Raw genomic sequence first — 21,524 nt, 5'->3', positions numbered from 1 at the left:
CACCCAGTGAGGCACCAAGCATTCCGTGTGGTCTGCTGCCCTCCCTTAGCACATCCTGACAGCTACCTGCTCTGAATTGTCATGGGAATTCTAAAAAATGAGTACGTAAGGCTTTCAGAATTTCAGACTTTTCACTATGTAATGAAAATTCTTGTATATAATGAACAATTACATCACACCTTTTTGTTTAACTTAAAGGCTGAATCAAATTCTTTTTGTAGTAGTAGCTTCAAGGGCTCAAGTATTAGATTCCCTCTAACGGTTCTCACTTTTATTAATCAGACTTGATCACAGTGTTTCTTAGTTACTACACTTACCCTTCTAAGCTGTCCGGAGTCTTCAGAGTCCTATGTGCAACTGAAATAGGGTAAAAGTCCAAACCTGCTACCTTCTCTGGACAGAACCAGAAAGGGGATGGGCAGACATGAGATACATCCTCAGCTGGATGGCAATGGATCTGAGCCTCTTGTTTCACGTATTTAAAAAAAAAAAAAAAAAAAAAAAAGGTCAAGAATGAGCTCAATAGTGATGCTCCTGGATTAGAAAAGGACACACTATACCTCCCTCCAGCCAAGCTGAACACTTGCCAAATGATGCTGCCTAGTGTGTACTGAATCTTGCATGAACGTTAATGACAAAAAGAAGTTATTTTTAGCAGAAGTGAGATCATATGGTTAGTGAAATGTTTGGTGAGAAAAACCATCCCAAGGGAAGAAAAATTAAAAATATGTATATATACATATGTTGAAGGAACTATTTTAAGCCCCACCCAAAGGAGGGGTTTGTATAGTGAAAGAGACCCTCTCCAAGTTACCAGTAAAAACCATATTCTTGTGTGTGGTGATGTGTCAGGTAGGAATACAGGCAAGTCTGAAAGGGTCCAAAGGCCTGGAGGACCACAAGGGTTAAAAATCAAACTGGGACCAAAAAAATGCTGCAAAATATTCTCATGAAAGACAACCCAGTATCAAAGATTCTTAATAAAAGACTGCTTCTCGGAGTCAATTAAGAAATAACTTTATTTTTCATTTATCAATCCCATGATTGAAAAAGACATGTTGCTCCCAAATAGACAAGAGGCATAATCGGAAACAAAATTCTTCCTGAAAATTTAGCTCATGAAGTTATTACACTGCAAAAATCAGCAAAGAATTACCAAAAGCTGCAGCCAACATTAAAAACTGGTGTAACATTCTACTCAAGCTTAGCAGAAATTTCAAAGCCATATCAAAACCATGTCAGCCACAGACTAGCAACAATAGAGGCATTAACTGTTGTGCCTTCAATTAAAGCATTTAAAATATCCCATTTCCTATAAAAGATCATCTCCCCAAAAAGAAGTAATTTATTTCATCGGAAGACTCTCAGAACTGGCAAGTAACTCTCCTCTTCCACCCCAGTTCTAGGCTTTCCTTTAATTAACAATATCTAGAGCTCATCTTGGACAGAATTTGGCTTCTCAGAAGAGTCTTTGTCATTTAAGCACAGTGTGGAATGGGAGTAAGTGTGTAGTTACCAGGGAACTAATGGAGTACAAAAGACAGTCACTTCTGAACTCGCTGATGCTCAAGAAATCAGAGAGCCTCCATTAAAGAGGGTCTCATATGCCTGAGAGCTTTGTGCTTGAGGAAACACTACTTAGAGGTAGCTCTGGTTCTGGTTTATATTTAATTACAATTTGCTGTATCCTGTCACAGGAAAGTTCTAATATTTTCAACAAAGTATAAGCACTCTCAATTTCCTCTTTACCCCCGCCCCCCATAGCTTTCCCATTGAAAAGGGTAAGAAAAAGCTTAATTGTGACTCCATAAAGAATAGCAGCTAATTCAGCAATTCACACCCAACTCCGGACAGGACATGGAAAGGCAACCTGGTGCAACCAGCTCTGTGAGCTAGGCCTGCAGAAGTGCAGTGTGGTGTGTTCACAGCACGCAGGGAGAAGAGGGAGGCTGTCATTAGGGCACACATGGAGAATTTCTTTTATGTGTTTCATAGCACATTCTGCCGCCACAGCAACAAAACAACCAAATCAGGGACGGATCTGATTGTACTCTTTCAAGAAGTCTGGGCCCCTCCTCAACTCCCCACCTACACTTCATGCAAGAATAAACAATCACTATTAAAAAAAAAATGATCACTATTATCTATTTGAATATAGGGCCTAACAAGAAGTAAGCAGGGATGGGCAAAAACAGCATATTCTATGACAAAACACTTCTTGAAAAGATTTATGTAACTTTAAGCATTAAAATGAATGTTTCACCTCTATACATGTATCACTTTGCAGTCCCACACCCACATGAATATGGTCATATTTGAAAGAGAACTCCAGCATGAACACTGAATCCAAAGGGCAGTTTTAAGGTTTTATAAGATTTGCTAATAAACTTACCGGAGTGTCAACCATTTCTACTCTGAGCCTCTTTTCTTTATTCAATACTCTCATGTCAAGTTGAAAGGAATAAAAAGAAATATTCAGACCAAATTAATTATGTGTCACAAACTATTTAAGACACAGGATCATCCTTTAAAAGATAATGAAAAAGTGTACACTACCTGAAATATTAATTTTTTTTATAAAGCCAATAAACAAAATTTTAAAGGGAAGAATGGTATGAGAACCTTCCTCCTCTCTCCCTCTGCAAATAAACCATTAAATACATTGGGTAACATTATACTGTCATTTTTATCATAACAATATAAACAATTTCCATCATCATCCTGAATATTACTTTTATAAAGATATATACTTTAAAAGGCTTTCAAAACATTTTTCAACCCAGCATTTGAGAATAAAGCATTAAGAGTTTTGTATACAGTAACACATTCAATGTGATAGGTGTATGAATTTACAACCATACATTATATATATATATATATATGTATATATATTTATATAAAAAACAAACTTGGCCAGAAGTTAAGGCTAACTACAAAGTTGTCCAAGAAATTATGCTTGTCAAAACAATTACAAAATTAAAATCACACATGCATTTTTCAGATCTAAATCACTGACAAAATAAGATTCAGCATTCAAAGTTTTCAAATTAACTGCAAGAAAGTGCTACAGATATTTACATTTTCTTACTATGAATCAGTGTTCCCACAAATTACACTTAAATTTTTCACCAGCCTCAAATGTAATGTAACTAAAAACGGAAACGTCTACAATTTGGTACCTAGTACTCTTAAAAGAGAATAGGTTGAAAATAGCAAACAGCAAGCATCATTTACAAATGGGCCCTTTGGGCACCGAAGTACATTGCATAATACTGTTTGACCTGGCATGGGCTTGGAATTCTGAGCCACAAGAGGGACCAAGAGTGAACATTTCATTAGTAATTACATTTATCAGCAACCATGTGATAAAGGTTTCAGGCTTTTCCCAATCAAATCAAAGTAAATAATTTAAACATGGAACTAAATAAAACCAAAATACAAATGACTTTCTCTCAACAAGTCATTTCTAACATTGCCTGTTTTATGTTTTTAAAAGTATTCTGAACAAATGCCTCTTTTAAGATTAATTTCAGATAATACATTTATAAATATAACTCAGAGCCTGCAGGCCTCAGGCAGAGTTTTCAACGAACATAATGTGCTAGGATGGGAGAGGTCACTTAACCAGCTCACAGATTATTTTAGACAACAAACTGAGACCCTAAATCTGTACTTCTTTTAATTTGGTATTATATATTTCCAATTTCAATATCTAAAAGCTACTTCTTCTTAATCTTTCGAACTTTGCACAACATATATTTTAGGATGAAAATTTCTATCAAATGGTAATAGGAGCAATATTTTAAAAACAATAATGCTTAATGCTAAGGATATTTGTCCCTGTTGAATCAAAAAAGGAAATTCTACTTTAGACTCAATTGAAACTTAGTGTTTTAGGCACTATTTTAATAAAACTAGCACCCTTAATTATTAGCTCATGACTAAATAGGTAATTATTTTAGACAAATTACTGAAATAATGTTTCTTTTTTAAAAGTGTCTATTGCTATTGAAAGACAAAATAGATTTACTTAATTAATAGGATATTTTGAGCAACTCATAGGTTTCTCATGAGAGCTGATTCACCAAAAGAAAACTATTCCAACTCTCTACAGCAGAGTTGCATCTACAGAATTATGCAACACTGAGAAGTTAGGTCAGGTAAAAAGATATCCACTAATACTCAATGGCCTAACAGCCTTTTTAAAAAAATAATTTCAAACATTGTATTTAACAGTTTTTCAGGTAACAGTGTCTAAAGAACACAATTTTTAAGATTAATATACAAAATCACCTTAGGGAATTACTGCAAGATGCCACTTTGCCAACATGGCCCAGCATCTGTCTTGGGTCCTTTCCCTTCATCTTTGCTAAACAAACTAACAAAATAAACAAACAAACAAACAAAAAACACCTAGAAGGTGAGGCAGGTGATTGTCTTCATAAGCTCTCTGATATAGATTGTGGCAGAAGATGAAGAGAACAGAATGACATATTTAAAAAGCCAAACCCAACCACAGAATGCTTCCTATTGTTACGACCCAGTGGAATGCAAGCTAGGAATAGGATAGAACTTGGAAATCCGGCTTTGTGTTGATGGGTTAAGGCATTCAGACTCCCCAGTCATTTTAAAGAACACCTCCTGTTCCTGCAGTTTCCTGGCAAACTCTTCTTCCAATGTCTTAGGAAAGGAAAAAGAAATTATGTGCTGGTATTAACATACAAAATTTACTCTGACAGCCAAAAATAAAACTATTTGCTTAAAACACTCTCTCTGTGTTATCCTAAGGAAGACCAGAGTGCACAACAGTTACAATAGGTTGTGCACAGCTCTAGACTGAAGACTTCAGCTCAGCCATATATATGACTTGGGTCAATTACTTAACTTCTTTCTATTACAAAATCATTTCGTTCTTCTGTTGTAAAATAGGGAGAGTATCACCTACCTCACTGGGTTGCTATGTGACGATTAAACATGATCATGATGTCCTTAACACATACTAGGCACTCAACAGATGGCACTTATTATTGACTATTACATGTCTCTCACACATGGCACTTCCAATTTTGTTTTTTTATTTTTATGTTTGATGTGCATGTCTTTTCTTCCATAAAGGACTGTAAGTTGTTTGAAGGTAAGCCCTAAACTAGATTCATCTTCACATCCCCACAATACACAGCATATATATAGTAAGTGCTTGATAAATACCTGAGATATCAAAGGTTTTGTGGACAAGAGATTCAGGGATAAGTGCTGCTGCAGAGGCACAAAGCTTAGCAGAAGATGGAAAGATATAGGAAGGTTTCTCAGAAGAGGTGAAACATGAGCTCAGTCTTGAAGTTAAGATAAGAATTTGATAGACAGGATGTAGAAGGCATGCCAGACAGAGGGTGCTAAAGCAATGCACACAGGCAGGAAACCATGAACTTAGTATGAGTAATGGCGATTATATCCTATACTGGAATATGAACAGGGAACAAAGTGGTCTATGGGAGATGATACTAGAAAGTTTGACTGTGGCCAACGTACATATAGCACTATGATGGCCATAACGTCAAAGTGAGACATTGCTATTTTATTCTGATAGAATTAAAAATTTATCATCACCACAAGCCAGTATCAGAGATATTCTTAAATATAAATACTCATGTGAATGGCAGACAGCACAGGAAGAAAGGAAAAGGAATTTGAGATCAGAAGGCCCATTAAGGACATTACTGAACATTTTTAAGCAGTAGAATGATAGTAATGTGAAAGAGAATTATTATAAAAAGAGTTAAAATTATTTGTCATCTCACTGACATGAGATGTGATGGAAATACAAGACAATTCAGGTTGCTAGATTGTATGTCAACTAGGAGGACAGGGATGTTGAGAAGCACACTGATGATGGGAGGGACCGCATGGGGTGGGGGCAGTGAGGTGGGGAGGGAAAAACAAAGGGCAGTGGTGACATGGATGAACCTGCTGAGTTCAGTTTGATCTCCACCGAGCTTACAATCTTTAGTCAACATTCAAAAGGTATGTACTAATCATTACAATATACCAGGAACTGTTCTAGAAGATGAAATATACCAGTAAACCACGAGGTAACTAACGCTCCTGCTTTCAAGGAGCATGCATTCTTGTGAGAGAAGATGGATAATAAACGAATGAGTCTGGTGCTGAAGAATGTTATAAAGGAAGACAAAGATGAGGGGACAGGGAATGTCTGAAGTGGGCATGGAGGCTATTTTATATAGTCACCAGAAAAAGAAACCTTTGGTGAGATGATATTGGAAAAGAGGCCTGAATGAAATAAGAAGGAATGGACCATCCAGGTGGAAAATGTGTGCTTAGAGCATGAACCAATAATAACAAAACAATATACAATAGCAACAGCAACCATTCATCAAACCCTGACTACAGCTCAGGTATTAGGAAGCGCCATACACACACATCACTCCTTCTAACTGTCTTAACAACCCAAATTAGGTAGGTAGTGTCATCTTTGTTTTATAAATGAGTAAAACTGGGCTTAGGAATGTGAAGTGACAAAATTAAATGTTAGCACTGAGATCTGTAGGACTTCAGAATTTGTGCTCTATACAACCCCTACTATACAAGTTCTGTGACCGTCCTTAAATATGCAGCAGATAAGCCATGACAAGATACAGGATCATCAAGGCTGTAAACTTGTGAGATATCTACATTCCAGGTGACTGGAAGACAAAAAGTGATAAAGAGCACAGAGAAAGAAGAGAGGTCATAAAAGTCAGATGAGAAGACAATTTTAAGAAACAAGATTTCTAATGACAACAGATAATAGCATAGGCTGTTAGCAACTCACTTATGACCACTGGGGAGTATGAGATGAAAACTAGATTGCAAAGAGTTAAAGAAACTGGAAAAAGGCTCTTCTGTACCTTTTGAATTCCAATCCACATGAATGTATTATCTATCCAAAAATTTAACAAGAAATAAAATTTAAATTAAAAAGCCACACTAACAACTGACTTGTTATTTCACTTCTTCCAGAAACATTTAGCACACAGTAGCTGCCAAATACAGATTTTCTTGACTGACTAACTGGATAATGAAGAAAGAACAGTTGAAAGGTACAGCAGGAAGGAAGGCCAAGAAAAATAAAGGTTTAAGTTTGAGAGCTAGCAAAGGGAGACAATCACAAAGCTATAGAAAAAAAAAAATGAGCTGCAATTGTTGACCAATTGGACCAGGCCAGCAGGAAATCAAAAAGGAAGGAGGTATAAAAAAGACTGATAGCTGGATGGGGAGAGGAGACCTTGCCTATTTTACTTGATTGTGAATTTACTATCATACTGGGGCCTTATAATCTGGCTTCAGTCAACTTGTCCAGGCTAAGCTGTCACCACTTCCTTCCTTCTCTCCCTCCTTAATGCCTACACACAGGCACACTCCTTCAGTGCCCCAATGACAAGGAGCTATTTACAATTTTTATACACATCATTTTCATCCATTCTCTTCTCTGTATTTACATTGCCAATCACACCCCAACCTGTCTGAATGCCTAGCAAGCTCTTACTCATCCTGAAGTCTCACTTGCTTATAAGGCATCTCCTCTGTAAAGCCTCCTTAACTTCCCAGGCAGACTGAAGCAGTCCTTGGCCTTGGTCTTAACACTGTCTCCTGTTCTTACCTCCTTCAAAGCAATGATCCTATTGAACTGTAATTGCTTGTTACTACATTCTGAACCTTTGGGGAACAGATTTTGTCTCTATCTCTGTATCTCCTGTCTCTGACACTGTATCTGACACACATTAGATAAACAGCCAATAACTGAGTGGATAAATGGATGAACACAAACATATTTTATCTAAAGCTTTTAAAATTACCTTTTTCCAGGGACGCCTGGGTGGCTCAATGGTTTGGCGCCTGCCTTCAGCCCAGGGTGTGATCCCGGAGTCCCTGGGATCGAGTCCCACATCGGGCTCCCTGCATGAAGCCTGCTTCTGCCTTTGCCTGTGTCTCTGCCTCTCTCTCTCTCTGTGTGTTTCTCATGAATAAATAAATAAAATCTTTAAAAAAAATTACCTTTTTCCTAGGTCTCAATTTCTCTCTCCATTCCTTTAATTCTTGGCTGTGTTCCTCATCTAACTCCTTCAGTTTCTGAGTCTCATGCTCAACCAACAGGTGGCATTTTTCATTCTGAAAATAAAGTTTGAATTAAAAAATTTCAGATTAACTAAGCAATTTTTCACAAATGTAATTATCTTCCAAAATAATAAAGTATTCATTAAACATCAAACTATTATTGAGGTTCCAGACTCTCCTCTGAAAACCAAGAAGGGCTAAAAACTATGAAATGAGTCATAGCTTCATTTCTGCAAGTTTAAAAGCTTAGATCTGTTACTTACCATATGAAAAGAACTTAAATAGAATTAGTTTGATACTGTTTTTCCTTTCTATTAAGAAAGTTTGCTCATAAAACTGATACTTCTAAGTGCACCTTATATGGATTTTACCCACTGGTACCAGAATGTGGGATTAGGACTATCCCACTCTAGGGACACCTGGGTGGCTCAGGGGTTGAGAGACTGCCTTCGGCCCAGGGCGTGATCCCAGGGTCCTGGGATTGAGTCCCACATCGAGCTCCCTGCATGGAGCCTGCTTCTTCCTCTGCCTATGTCTCTGCCTCTCTTTCTCTCTGTGTCTCTCATGAGTAAATAAATAAAATCTTAAAAAAAAAAAAAAAGGACTATTCTACTCTAGTAAATTAACCAAATATGTAAAATATCCTTTATGTATGCACTATTCCGAAATTTTGAACATTTTAGGCTATATATACTAGACGGGCTGCATATTCCAGGTAAGGCCCCAAAACAGTCTCCCTAATCTTTAAATTTCTTAGGAGAAAAATTCCTATTGCTTTTTTCAAAAACTTAGAAGAAAATGAACTATTTCTCCCTAAATGAGAGTTTAAATTCAGAATCTAATAACAATACCACCAACCTCATTTTGAAAACTGTTCATTTTCTTTGCGAAATAGACTAAAAATACTCAATACTGCTTTTGAAAGACTCAACTTCTTAGGTTATAATTTAGCCTCATATTTATATTAATCATGGTTATATAAAAGCTAAGTGACTATGAGACTAACCTGATCTTTGTTTGGGTCTATACAAAAAACAAAACCTCTCAATCCCAACATTTTCATGAGTAAAGTATAGTTTATTTTGCTTAGCTACTGTTTTCTCCAAGCTAGCCATTTGTGCTGCCCTGCTCCCACCAGCTCTGTTTTCATGTATCTGACCTGCAGCTGATGCAGCTCTCGGACATTGGCTTCACACTGCAACTGAAGATCCCGCATCTGATTTTCATGTTTTTGATGCTGAGCCATTCTTTCATTTTTCTGCCTCTTTTCTTCCTGAGAAGCAAACTATAAATAAGGAAAAGAAAATACAGTTAACAATGTAATTTCTGCATCTTCCAAAGGAATACTTAAATAAGTTAACAAGACTTAAAGTACAATAAATTAAAGCTCCAAGTAATAATATATTGTGACTTGAGCTGGATTCTACATTACGGATTTGGTGAGAGGAGGTACTTTGGATTAAAACCTTTAGTGACCTCAGTTCATTTGTATGCGGGACCTAACTGACTACAGAGGCAAAGTGAAACTGTATGTTTAACTTCAAAAGTTGTCCAAGTCACCTAATTCCCAGGGCTGGTCTTAGGATCGGTCTAGCCCAAGACCTCATATGTGGGTCATGGGGCAGAGGAATGTACCCTCTTTGGCCACCAACATAGGAACACTAAGCTGGTATATGCCACATATCTAGCCCCAGCCCATAAAGCCAAAGAAAACATCAACAAGCCCAAGGTGGCTCAGAATGTTTACAACACAATTACATGACACTTCTAAAGGACATTCACATTTTTTAAACCCTAAAGAGAAGAGAGTAATTGGTTTATTTACCTGTTTAATTTTGTCACGGTCCTGATCTGGTGTGGCCGTTGAGTTAATTCTCAAGCTTTTCTTAAACATGGCCATTCGAGTCTTGGCTTCACTGCGCTGAATCTTAGGCAGTCTTGCTCTTTCTTGAGTCTGTCTGTTTTTCAATTCCTCAATAAGTCGTTGATTGTAACGCTGCATTTGTTCTGTTTCCTAAGAACATATCAAACAGAATCCAGTGATGTAAATATAATTTATTTTTTTAAGATTTTATTTTTTTATTCATGAGAGACATACAGAGAGAGGCAGAGACATAGGTAGAAGGAGAAGCAGGCTCTATGCAAGGAGCCCCATGGAGGACTCGATCCCAGGACTGCAAGATCATGCCCTAAGCCAAAGGCAGATGCTCAACCGCTGAGCCACCCAGGTGTCCCCAGATATAATTTAATACTCAGTACCCACATGTATGCTCAAACATGCCATTTTGTTGTTCTCAAAATTATTCTTTCCCCGTCACATCATCAACCAGCAAACTTTTAGTAAAAATATAATTTATAATAAAAATAAAGCTATTAATAATAAGAATCTTTTTTTTTTAAGATTTATCTATCTATACTGAAGAGAGAAAGAGAGCACAAGCGGGAGGGGCAGAGGGAGAGGGAGAGAGAATCTCAAGCAGACTCCATGCTTAGCACAGGAGCCTGACATGGAGTTTGACCCCTCAACCCCAAGATCACAACGACCTGAGCTGAAACTGAGGTGCCTACCCAACTGTGCCACCCAGGTGCCCCTAAATAAAGAGTCCTATATTGAAATTCTTTTACTAAGTCAGGGAGTCCACATTTTTAAGATACTTGAACCATAAATGGAGCCACAACAGCTACCTTTGACAGGATGAATATTATAATGTAGAAGAGAACTTAAAGCGCTGTATTAGTCGCCTTCCGTAAAATTTGTACAAAGAAGTTTGCAATCATGATCAAGATACAATTACTAGAAACTTCACCAAATAAATTTTAGGATTTTAAAAAAAGAAAGGAAATCTAAAATTCATTCTCTAAGAAACAGAAGTTTCAGAAATGAATAACTCTTTAAACTTTAAATGAACAAAAATTAAACCAATTTTCCTTTCATTAACCTTCTCATGTCGCTTAAGTAGCTGATGTCTTTGCATGAAATACTGATCTTTAAGTTGCTGTTTGAGCAGCTGGTGTTTTTCTTGTAAGTGTCGTTCTTCAAGCTCCCAAATTGCAGCTTCTCGAGCTAGAAGAAAGCAATTTTCAAAATGTCACTTTGTTCTCTTCACTAGTGTACTTTGGTCTTCTTTTTAATATTTACATAAAAGTGTTCCATATACACTAACTTATACAAACACTGTGAACAATAGATGAAGTATTACCAACATACATGTATCAATCACCACTTACCATTCTGTTCTACTATCCTAAAAACAGAGAATCCCCCACCCTCAACACCAAAATTCCTTTTAATCATAAAGAATAAAATCTTAGCTTTTGTTAGGGGAAATAAGTGCTTAGAATCCCATTCTATCATGTAGCCCTTAAGTATACCAACAATTATAAGGCATGGTAAGTATACCAAAACTATTCAGGTAAAATTCTAGCATCAGCTGGACAAAAAGATGTGTTTAAGGATTAGGTTTACTGCTCACTTCTACTGTCATAAAGGCATTCATCCAATAGCTTATAGTATTTCTTAATTTTATAAAGAATTTTAAGATTTTAAATTCTTAAAATATAACATAAAGTTTTTCCTCTTATTAACTTCATCTTTCTCTCTACCACTCTAGCAAAGGAGAGTATTCAAATAACTTCCAATCATTTGATATTAAGGATATTAGATATATCCATATATCTCAACAATGTTCTTCAGACATCATTTAATACACACACATATGCTGCATAATTTCATATACCTCTCATGAGTTGCTGTTTGTTATTCAGGCATTCTCTTTCAATATTGGCTAGCTCTGCCTTCTGCTGTTGGATGATCTTTTTCAGAGCGCCATCTAATTCTTGTTGCTGCTTCTGAACAAATTCCTGTTCCTAACAGACACAGTTAAACCATCAGTTTAAAGCATCTACTGAGTAAAACATTCATTTATCTATATGACGATATATATAAGTAGTTAGCAAGATTTCTAAGCCAAGTTTCTAAAATTAATTGGATTTAAAAATTTAAAAATTCATTACCTATATGATGATATATATTAGTAGTTAGCAAGATTCCTAAGCCAAGTTTCTAAAATTAATTGGATTTAAAAATCACCAATTACATAGCATATACAATATAAACGTATTAGTCACTCCATTCAAGCCTAGGAAAAAAGTACTAGAGTACATAATATTCTAAACTCACTATTAAACACACACGAAAGAAGTCTATAACCCAATCACAATTAAAATGCCCTATTACACAAACATCTTTAGGAAAATAATAAAACTAGTGCTTCTAAAGCTTTTTGTTACACTATGGTGTGGATAAAACAAGAATAAACAAGAAATACCTCTTAGGAAAAAAGAGAAGAGCAAATAAGTAAAACTCATATCAGAATTTTAAATATCTCTATTTTTCTTTCCAAGAAATACAGAGTTAGGAAAAAACACCATGGCTTCACTAACGAAAGATAGTTTCTATTATCTATGGCATGTACCTAACAATAATTTGTGGACTTAATGAGAAATAGTACATTGCTAGAGAAATGTGAAGTAAGAATAGTAAAGTGAGTTACATTTTATAAATATACATACAAAATTCCGTATTTTTTTAAAAAGATTTTTATTTATTTATTCATAAGAGATACAGAGAGAGAAAGAGAGAGAGAGGGGCAGACACACAGGCAGAGGGAGAAGCAGGCTCCATGCAGGGAGCCCGATGCGGGACTCGATCCCGGGACTCCAGGATCACACCCTGGGCCAAAGGCAGGCACCAAATTGCTGAGCCAACCAGGGATCCCCCAAAATTCCTTATAATCAGAGAATTCTACCAACATGTTTCAGATTCACTCATTCGTTCAACATTTATTTATCAAGTACACACTATTTGCCCAAATGCCAGATTTATGCTTTAAAAAAAAAAACAAAACAAAAAAACAAACCTTCAATAACTGTATAAGAAAAGGAAATGTTGAAGTGACTTATGGTCTTTATGCTAGATCACACATTTACAGAAAGAAAGGAACATTCTCCAAATTGAAGAAATACAAGTTTTGCCAGTAAATGTTCGGCTCTCCATCCCTCTCTTGGCAGATATATCAGTCTGTGATTAGCAAAAGGGACATTCTGATCAATTTGAGTGTGGATTTAGAAATTTAGGATTAAAGTGGCACTCCACCTATAATGCCTCCTCTTGCACATCCTAGAGAAGATAAAACCCCAAGATCCATTTTGGATACATTCTTTATGCCTTGGATAGAGTCTGACAGGATCTGGATCACTACCAGCCTGGTCTTCAATGCACAGAAAGTGAGTCTAGATGTCTTCCTCAGGGTGCTTGCCTTACTACTATGTCTCTGGAGGTGACAATTAGGTCTTACCATTCATGATGTCCTGTTAAAGTAATCTGGAGTTATAAATACTGCTGCCTCATCTGTATAATAATTTGTATGTTAGCATAAATACAAATACACACTAACAGAAAGACTAAAGAATTGTCTCTATAAAATACAACTGGGAACTTGACTACAGTCACTTTGTAACTTTATCACAGAAAAAAAATCCCACAATGAATATTTAATTTCAACTATCTAGAATAAGGTCTTTGAGTTTTAAAGAAATGCAAAATCTCCATGCCTATCTTAAGCAATTATAACAAAGAAAGTTGTTTAAGCTTTACATTTTCCTACAGTAATTATCACTTATAATAAAAATTAAATTGTTTCTCTAATTTCATTGTAAAATTTCTATAAGCAAACTTATATAATAAACAATATAATCAAAGGGTTTTCTTCTGTTCAACATTTGTACCATTAATCGCTTATAAGACTTAAAAAATATCTATGTAGTCAGAAACAATGGGCCCAAATTATCTACTGTAAATATAAATATTACACTTAGACTCCAATCAAATGCAAAAGTACAAGATGGGTGTGAATCAATATGTGAAAATTAAATAGGGTAATATAACCCAGTGCCACTAAAAATGTGAATGCAATTACTTGTCAATTCTTGGTTTATTATTATATTTATGTCTAGATTAAGCAAGATAAGAGTTCAGTTCAAAGAAAACCTTTACTAAGTACTTAGTAAATGTAGGGCACTGTACTAGTTATGAGGTTACTAAAATTTTAAAGAAACAGTATTGCCTTCAAGGACCTTCGACTCTAGTGGTTCCAAATGGGTTTTGTCTGTCATATAGAGAGTCGTGGGCTCCTTCCCTTAGTATCACATTTTCAAAAGTAAACCACAGAAAACCAAAAGCTGGAATACAGGATCTAGAAACCATGCCAGACAATGAACGGACAGAAAGAACTAAAGAGTGTGTCCAAGCAACAAATACATAAGGGGAAGAATAGCTAAGACTATTATAAAGGAGGAGACAGACCTAGCATTGTGCTGCTCCAGAAGGTGAAATGAGGACAGGTTAAGAGTCAAGGTAAGCTATGTATGCAAGTGCTTTTGACAATGAGAGTTAGCAGACACCAGTTGTCTTGCAGAGCCACAGACTTAAAAAATTAAGCAGAGTCTGGATAATTACATAGTCAAGAATACTGTGCAAATAATTTTCTTCCTCTCTCTTTCCTCTTTTTTTCCTTTACTTACTCATTTAAGTAATCTACACCCAATGTGGGGCTCAAACTCATGACCCCATGATCAAGAGTTGCAAGCTCTTCTAACTGAACCAGCCAGGCACCTCAAATAATTTTCTATATTAGGACTAAAAATTAACTGAAAGATCTAGGTCCCTTATATACTAATTCATATATTTTATTACCTCAAAAGAAATGAACTTTTAGTATTACTGAGTTTTCATTAAATTTCCTAACTACAAAAGCCAAGTAAAATACATTCACATTGGAATTTGTAATTAGATATTATACCCTTAGGACCTAAAAGAATAGTGATCTTACATTCCAAAAAGATTGAACAAATTACATTTACCCTAAAAAAAAAAAATGGATTTAATCACTAAAAGTAACAATTTTAAATGAACACATAAGCTGAAATGAGCACCCTTTCAAAGTACAAGTTTAAATGCTAAGAAATTTTATATTAATCAGATAACTATAAACATTAAAAATATAGCTTTGGGTTCTAGAAATCTATAGGAAAAGGTTATGATATATTGGGCTCTTTGTATAGAATTTGATTCTAACTCAAAAGAAAAGCTAAGAATGGTAATGATCAGAAAAGTGATCGTAATTCATAATTTCTCCCTCTCATTAAAAAAAATTAGTGTTTTGCTTACTCTTTAGAAAACTATAGAGCTCAGCAGCTGCCAATAAAAAAAACGTCTGATTTCAGGAGAGGGGAAAGGAGGGGTTGAAATCAAGCTGTATTCTATCTACTCCAGTTGTATATATCAAACATCACAAACAAAAATTACAGAGTTAAATGGGCTAGTCACTTCCCTATAGAAACTGTGAGAAAGAATACAGCCTGGAATTCCAGACTTAATTTAAAACTACAGCAAGGAGAACAGTAACTCACTATTCATTATGGACAATTTGAATAGTGAAAACTAGAGTTAAATGGAACTACAATCATCACTTTTAATATGGCTTTTCTGACCATATCCATAATTAAAACGTTTATATAAACATATGCAATCAAAATTTCACTTCACACAAAGATAAAAATCTAATCACAGCATTCAATTTCTCACATGTGCAAAGCTTTTAAAATACTACTGGGAAGGTATTTCTTGAAAAAGATGAAAATCTCAAAATTGTGGTGAGGGTAAACACAAAAAGAACACTATTACAAGTGTTCTAATTCCAGTTCTACCATTAATGTCTTTTCTGACTTTAAGTAGATCACTTAGTCTTCTGCACTTCGATTTCCGTATCTGTAAAACGGATATACTCCATCCCTATATTAGGGAGGTGGCAGTGAGAATCAAATGTGAAAATTCTTTGAAGAATACTACATAAAGTTCACTTCAGGTTATTATTATTATTGTCATTACTGATATCATTATCTATCAATCTTCTAGATTTTAACAAATGGAGTGAAAAATGAAATGGCACATGTGAGCTGAAGAAAAAGCAGGTAAAACAAGAGAAGGCATCCTCCCATAGACATGTGGAACTTACATCCTGCAACTGGGCGTTGAAGACTGCACAAGATGACAACTGAAAAGACTGAATCATGACCTGAGCAACACCCTGTGGATTAGAATACAATGCACCTCCCCGGTAAGAATATAGCTGATGACTTTTTGTAAATGGAAAGAATGATTATACAAAATGCTGAGTTTCAGGAGGCTTGGAACAAGTCACCTAACAGAGAGGTCTCTTTCTCATCTGTAAAAGGAAGGTTTTAAACTACATCAGTGGTTTCCGAACTCTAGTTTGTGTTGTTTTTAAACCAGTCAAACCCTCTCTCAAAAAATTTACCATAAACTGTATGAAACAGATGAAAAGTAGTGCTGGGAAGTGAAGCAGGGAACCAGAGCACCACAGTCCTCCCTTTTCGAAGGATTCTCAAAGTGCTTCTTCCAAACTCAAGAGCTCCTGGGAGTACAGTTTAAAAACCACTGAACTAGATGATTAAATACATACAGGCTCCATGACTATGAAACTATTACACACAAATTCTCAAAAAGTTTAAAATAAACTCTTTAAAGTTATGTTTTAGCTTCATGAAAAAAGCAGTAGCAAAAGAGAAACGTTTTTACATTTGTTAGATTACTAAGTTCTTCATTAAATTTATAGAAAGAAATTTACTACTGCTTTCAACTTTAGTTGAAATAGAGCTTAGCCCCCAAAATCTTATGAAAAATCACCAACAATGTTTAATTAAAGCACAGGATCATCTAACTTCTTTAACACTAAATTCTTATCTTGTTTGAAATCCAAATTATCCAAAATTAGACGTGTGGCAAGCAAGGACTTCCTCTTCACCTACTAACAATATGATCCACAACCACGGGACTAAGCTGATAAGAGTTTAGACTAGACACAGAAATAACAACTTAAACATGGAAGGCAGTACACTGTGGTGGTTCATATGTGCTTTCATTTGTAGAACATGTCCTCCCTGTAGAACAGAGGCGGTAAGAGTAACTACCTCATATGTTGTGAAGTTAAATGAGTTCATGCAGGTGAAGCACTTAGAAGAGTGCTTGACACATAGTAAGTGCTGTGTTTGCTATTATCACTCTAACTAGTAATCACCCATTAGGCCAAGACAAAATTTTTCACTGATTCAAACCAAAAAAGTTAAATTTAAAAAAAAAGGTACTAAATTTATTTAAATAGGCTAGTTTTGTTAAAATTTTAAATTCCAAAATATTTTCCTTATTTTTCATGGTGTTAAAATACTCCCTCTTTTAAAATGATGGTGTTAAGTAAACAGCAATTTAAAATGTCCTTCTGAAAATAAAATAAAACATTCTTCTGGACAAATAGAAAAAATTTTAGATGTCATTTCATCTTTCATGGTCCCGACTGCTTTTTGATTCTTCTCTGTTTTTCCATGGGTCTGTAAAAGTTTGGGAACCACTTTTTTAAATCACATAAAACCACATTAAAATGATAACTGAAAGTAATCCACTAATATATAATCCATGTCTCTTCTTCTGACATATGTAACTACAAATTGAGTTCACTTCTCTCTGCTTCCAGACTGAGTGCAAACTTAAATAAAAGAAAAACTATTCCTCATATAAATGATCTTGTAGAGTTATATGAGATAATTGTAGAAAAATCTGTTTAAAATACTATCTTGTCTGATTTTTAAAGAATTCACCCATCTTAATAGGTTCAGTCTTATAACCTAGAATCAAGTTTATACAGACAGTATTTTTTTTAACTGCTCGATTTTGAATCAAAAAGAAAAACATACTTAAAATCTACTTTTAAGGTACTTATGTTGTTGAGTTTAATAGTAATAAACATTTGATCTACCATATAACATTACCATTTACTGTTGTTCTTCTAACTTCCAATTTTATAAAAATAATGGTCTTTTAAATAGGCATTCTTTTCATGCACAATGCCTATATATACTCATCTTTTGTATTTTGTCAAAAAGTCTTCTATCAAACACTGACATCACTGCTCAAAAATATAAGTTCCATCATGATTATATAATAAGAATACAGTGGATTATACATTAACATACTTGTTTATTTCATCTGGAGTCAGCTTTCCAAACATTCCACTCAATTTCGTATTAGCAACTTAAATGTCACCGTTAGTGTGATTTCAGTTCTACATAAAGAATGCCCTGGGAACCTCTGTAAGTGCAGAAGTCAACATCATATAATAGGTACAGTAGGAGTTTGCCCTTTCAGCCATGGTTTACTGAGCTGCAAGAATAATGCTGCCTTCTGTTTTTAGTAGCTTTAAGCTGCTGCTGTTACCTGAGCATGCTGGCTTTGTGCAAGCTCCTCTTTCCTGCGTTTCATGAGCTCTTTTCTCAGCTCTTTGGGTGCTTTCTCCACTTCATTTATAACCTACAGTGTATAAGCATGCAGGAGGTGGGGAAATAATACTTTCTCCACAGCAAGCATTTATGTGAGCAGACAAGCTACAAGTCAAAGATTAAAGCTGTTAAAAAAAAGTTCCTTTCAACATGCAACATACAGGTGTTAGTTTGGTGAAAAAGAACGAAAGGACAGAACATGCTTAATCTCAGTGCAGAAAGGGACATCACACCATGTAAAGGTTAATCAGGTGCTTAATTATCCCTACATATTATCCTCTAAAGATACATAGACAATCAGTAAAGGATTACTAGCAGCATTGATTCTGAACTCAAAATGATAAATTCAACTGACCCTCTTAAAAGATCAAACTGTATCTATTGACATTGTTTGAAATGTTGAAAATAAGGAAGGTTCATGCCATTTATACAAGTGCAAAATTTCATAATTGGCTTGATAAAACCAAATAAATAATTCTAAATTAAATTCATTTAATGAGACCAAAAAAACAAAAACAAAAACAAAAGGAGAAATAAATGGACACTATGTTTTCCTTTTTCATAAAATGCACCATTTTATACAGTGTGATAAAAATCAACATCTTTGATGATTTTGCGTCAAATTAGAATAACATTCTCCTTCGCTGACAATTTAAGCCAAACTTAGTTGTCAATGTTCAAACCAGTAATAAGCACTCACAAAATAATAGTTTAGAATGCTATGATTTATCACACCAAATAAAGTATATTATAAAATGAAGTATAATTTAAGGCTCCTTCTTTTAATCATTTCAAAATCCTAGATATGTATTGCACCTAACAGAAGATCTGTAATCCAACTATGAAAAACAATCATGTGTTTTCAAGTAGAAGCACCAAAAGCAGAGATTCCAAATCACCACATGCTACTGATGGTCTGTGAAAGAGACGGATTTTGATTGAAAAGAGTGTATTTAAAATTCCCCATCAGTAATCCCTCATGAAACCAAATCACCATTAAAAGGAAAAGAGACTCCCCAAATGCAAGAAATTTAGCAATGAGGAAAAAAATACATTAAATAATTATTTAAAATATGCATATCATGATCTCAAACATGTTCACTAGCTCAACTCTCCGACCCCAAAACAGTAAAAATAACTACACACTTTAATATATTTAGGATTAAATCATATATTTATCTAGAAATTTTTAAAGATTAAATCTGATGTTAAAAAATAACCTCTCAATAAAAACTACCCCACAGTTTCAAGAAAACTGACATGGAGCCTCAGTAAAGTCATACATCATGGTATACAGAGAAACCTTACATAAAATATTTAGCAGTAAAAACACTAATTTTTAGAAATGGTAGCCACATCAAATAAGATTATATACCATTTCATTATTTACCTAAAGAAATTATATAATGCATTGTATTTATTAATCTTAGATTCTACGCTTTTAAAGCAGACCCTCAAGTTCAGCACTATGATACTCAGTTTTATGCATAATTAAATGTTAAAGTCAATAAACATGAGTATTTTCGATATACAACAAAAGTGAAAATGCATATACAGGTTTGGTTGAGATTTTTATTCTAATCCTATTTGAACTATTCATAATTATTGTCCCTAGGGTCTTTTACACCACAAAAAGGTAAATTCTTCCCCTACACTAAAGGTACAGAATAAATCATAAAATCACCTTTGCTATTATGTAAAACTCTTGTTTTACTTTAATTTGGGAGAGAAAAAGACATTAATACAATATATATATCCTCTTTATGAATCAATGACAACTTTTCATAGTAAACAATAGCACAGATTCTATAACAATATGGAACAGCTTCAGGAAAAATTTAAAAATTCATTGTAAAGAAATGACTTTACACAGGTATTTTCTACCTGTGACTCTTCAAATTATCTTTCAATCTGATGGATTTATAATTTCAAATTTCAAGGTACTCAGCTTTTGTTTTGGCACAATGTTTAAGAAAGGCAATCAAGCTAACCAAGAAAAAATGTTTAAGTATGAATTAAATATTATAAATAAATAATAAGATGAATTATTGTTCCCACCTGCAAACACAACATAGTAAGTTTTCTTGAAAAAAAGCAATTTCTACAGAGGCCTTAACTATTGCATTAATAAAGGAAAAATGGTAGATTGGAAGGAAAATGAATTAGACTTGGTTCAAGACTTAGCTGGACATTTAATGGTAGTTTGTGAACTTGAACAGACCACTAAAAACCTCTTCTACCCCATTCTCCTTGACAGTAAAATGGGATAACACCTCACCTTACTACCCTACATGACTCTTGGGAAGACCGAAAGAATGAATGAGTACTATTATTCCTAGTTCTGTAGTCTTAAGTGTACATTAAAAAAACAGCTTTCATAACTAAAAGCAGTAGTTTTACTTACCTCCTTCTTTCGATTCTTCAACATATTCTGAAATTTGGACAACTCTTTCTCTTGTTCTCCTTTAATGCGTTTGGCTTCATCTCGTAAGCGATTTGTGTGTTCTTGTTCTAGACGTTCAATAGTCTGTTTCTGTTGTTTTTCTAGATTCTCAATTTCTTGATCATACTGTCGTTTTTTGCTCTGTAAAATAATGTAGCTCAAGATCATTTAACTTTTCTTTTTTTTTTTTAAGATTTTATTTATTCATAGAAATTGAGAGAGAGAGAGAGAGAGGCAGAGACACAGGCAGAGAGAGAAGGAGAGAGAGAGAGAGAGAGAGAGAGAGAGAGGCAGAGACACAGGAAGAGAGAGAAGCAGGCTCCACGCAGAGAGCCCGACATGGGACTCGATCCAGGGTCTCCAGGATAAAGCCCCGGGCTGCAGGCGGCGCCAAACCGCTGTGCCACCGGGGCTGCCCAACTTAACTTTTTTTTAAAGATTTTATTTATTTATTCATGAGAGACACAGAGAGGCAGAGATACATGCAAAGGGAGAAGCAGGCTCCCTGCAGGTAGCCTGATGTGGCACTCAATCCCAAGACCACAGGATCACCTGATCT

The 21,524-nt window shown here is 35.0% G+C and overlaps 1 protein-coding gene across 3 annotated transcripts in view; it reads right to left on the bottom strand.

The window, feature by feature from the left end:
- Positions 1-1,001: 1,001 nt before the first annotated feature.
- SLK (STE20 like kinase) overlaps positions 1,002-21,524 on the bottom strand; it is a 63,923-nt gene continuing 43,400 nt past the window's right edge. For 2 of the 3 annotated variants that reach the window (XM_025467114.3, XM_025467113.3), the window contains 8 exons: positions 20,927-21,106; positions 18,461-18,553; positions 11,850-11,979; positions 11,052-11,176; positions 9,938-10,126; positions 9,272-9,397; positions 8,053-8,166; positions 1,002-4,680 (listed from right to left, as the gene is read on the bottom strand). In XM_025467114.3, the coding sequence (XP_025322899.1) occupies positions 4,534-4,680; positions 8,053-8,166; positions 9,272-9,397; positions 9,938-10,126; positions 11,052-11,176; positions 11,850-11,979; positions 18,461-18,553; positions 20,927-21,106 (1,104 nt within the window). In that variant the 3' untranslated portion in view covers positions 1,002-4,533. The remainder of the gene's footprint in view (positions 4,681-8,052; positions 8,167-9,271; positions 9,398-9,937; positions 10,127-11,051; positions 11,177-11,849; positions 11,980-18,460; positions 18,554-20,926; positions 21,107-21,524) is intronic. The other variant, XM_025467115.3, reaches the window with a different exon arrangement.

This window comes from Canis lupus, chromosome 28 (genome assembly GCF_003254725.2).
Source record: "Canis lupus dingo isolate Sandy chromosome 28, ASM325472v2, whole genome shotgun sequence".
Taxonomy (NCBI): domain Eukaryota; kingdom Metazoa; phylum Chordata; class Mammalia; order Carnivora; family Canidae; genus Canis; species Canis lupus.
This window is presented reverse-complemented; position numbering and strand designations above follow the sequence as displayed.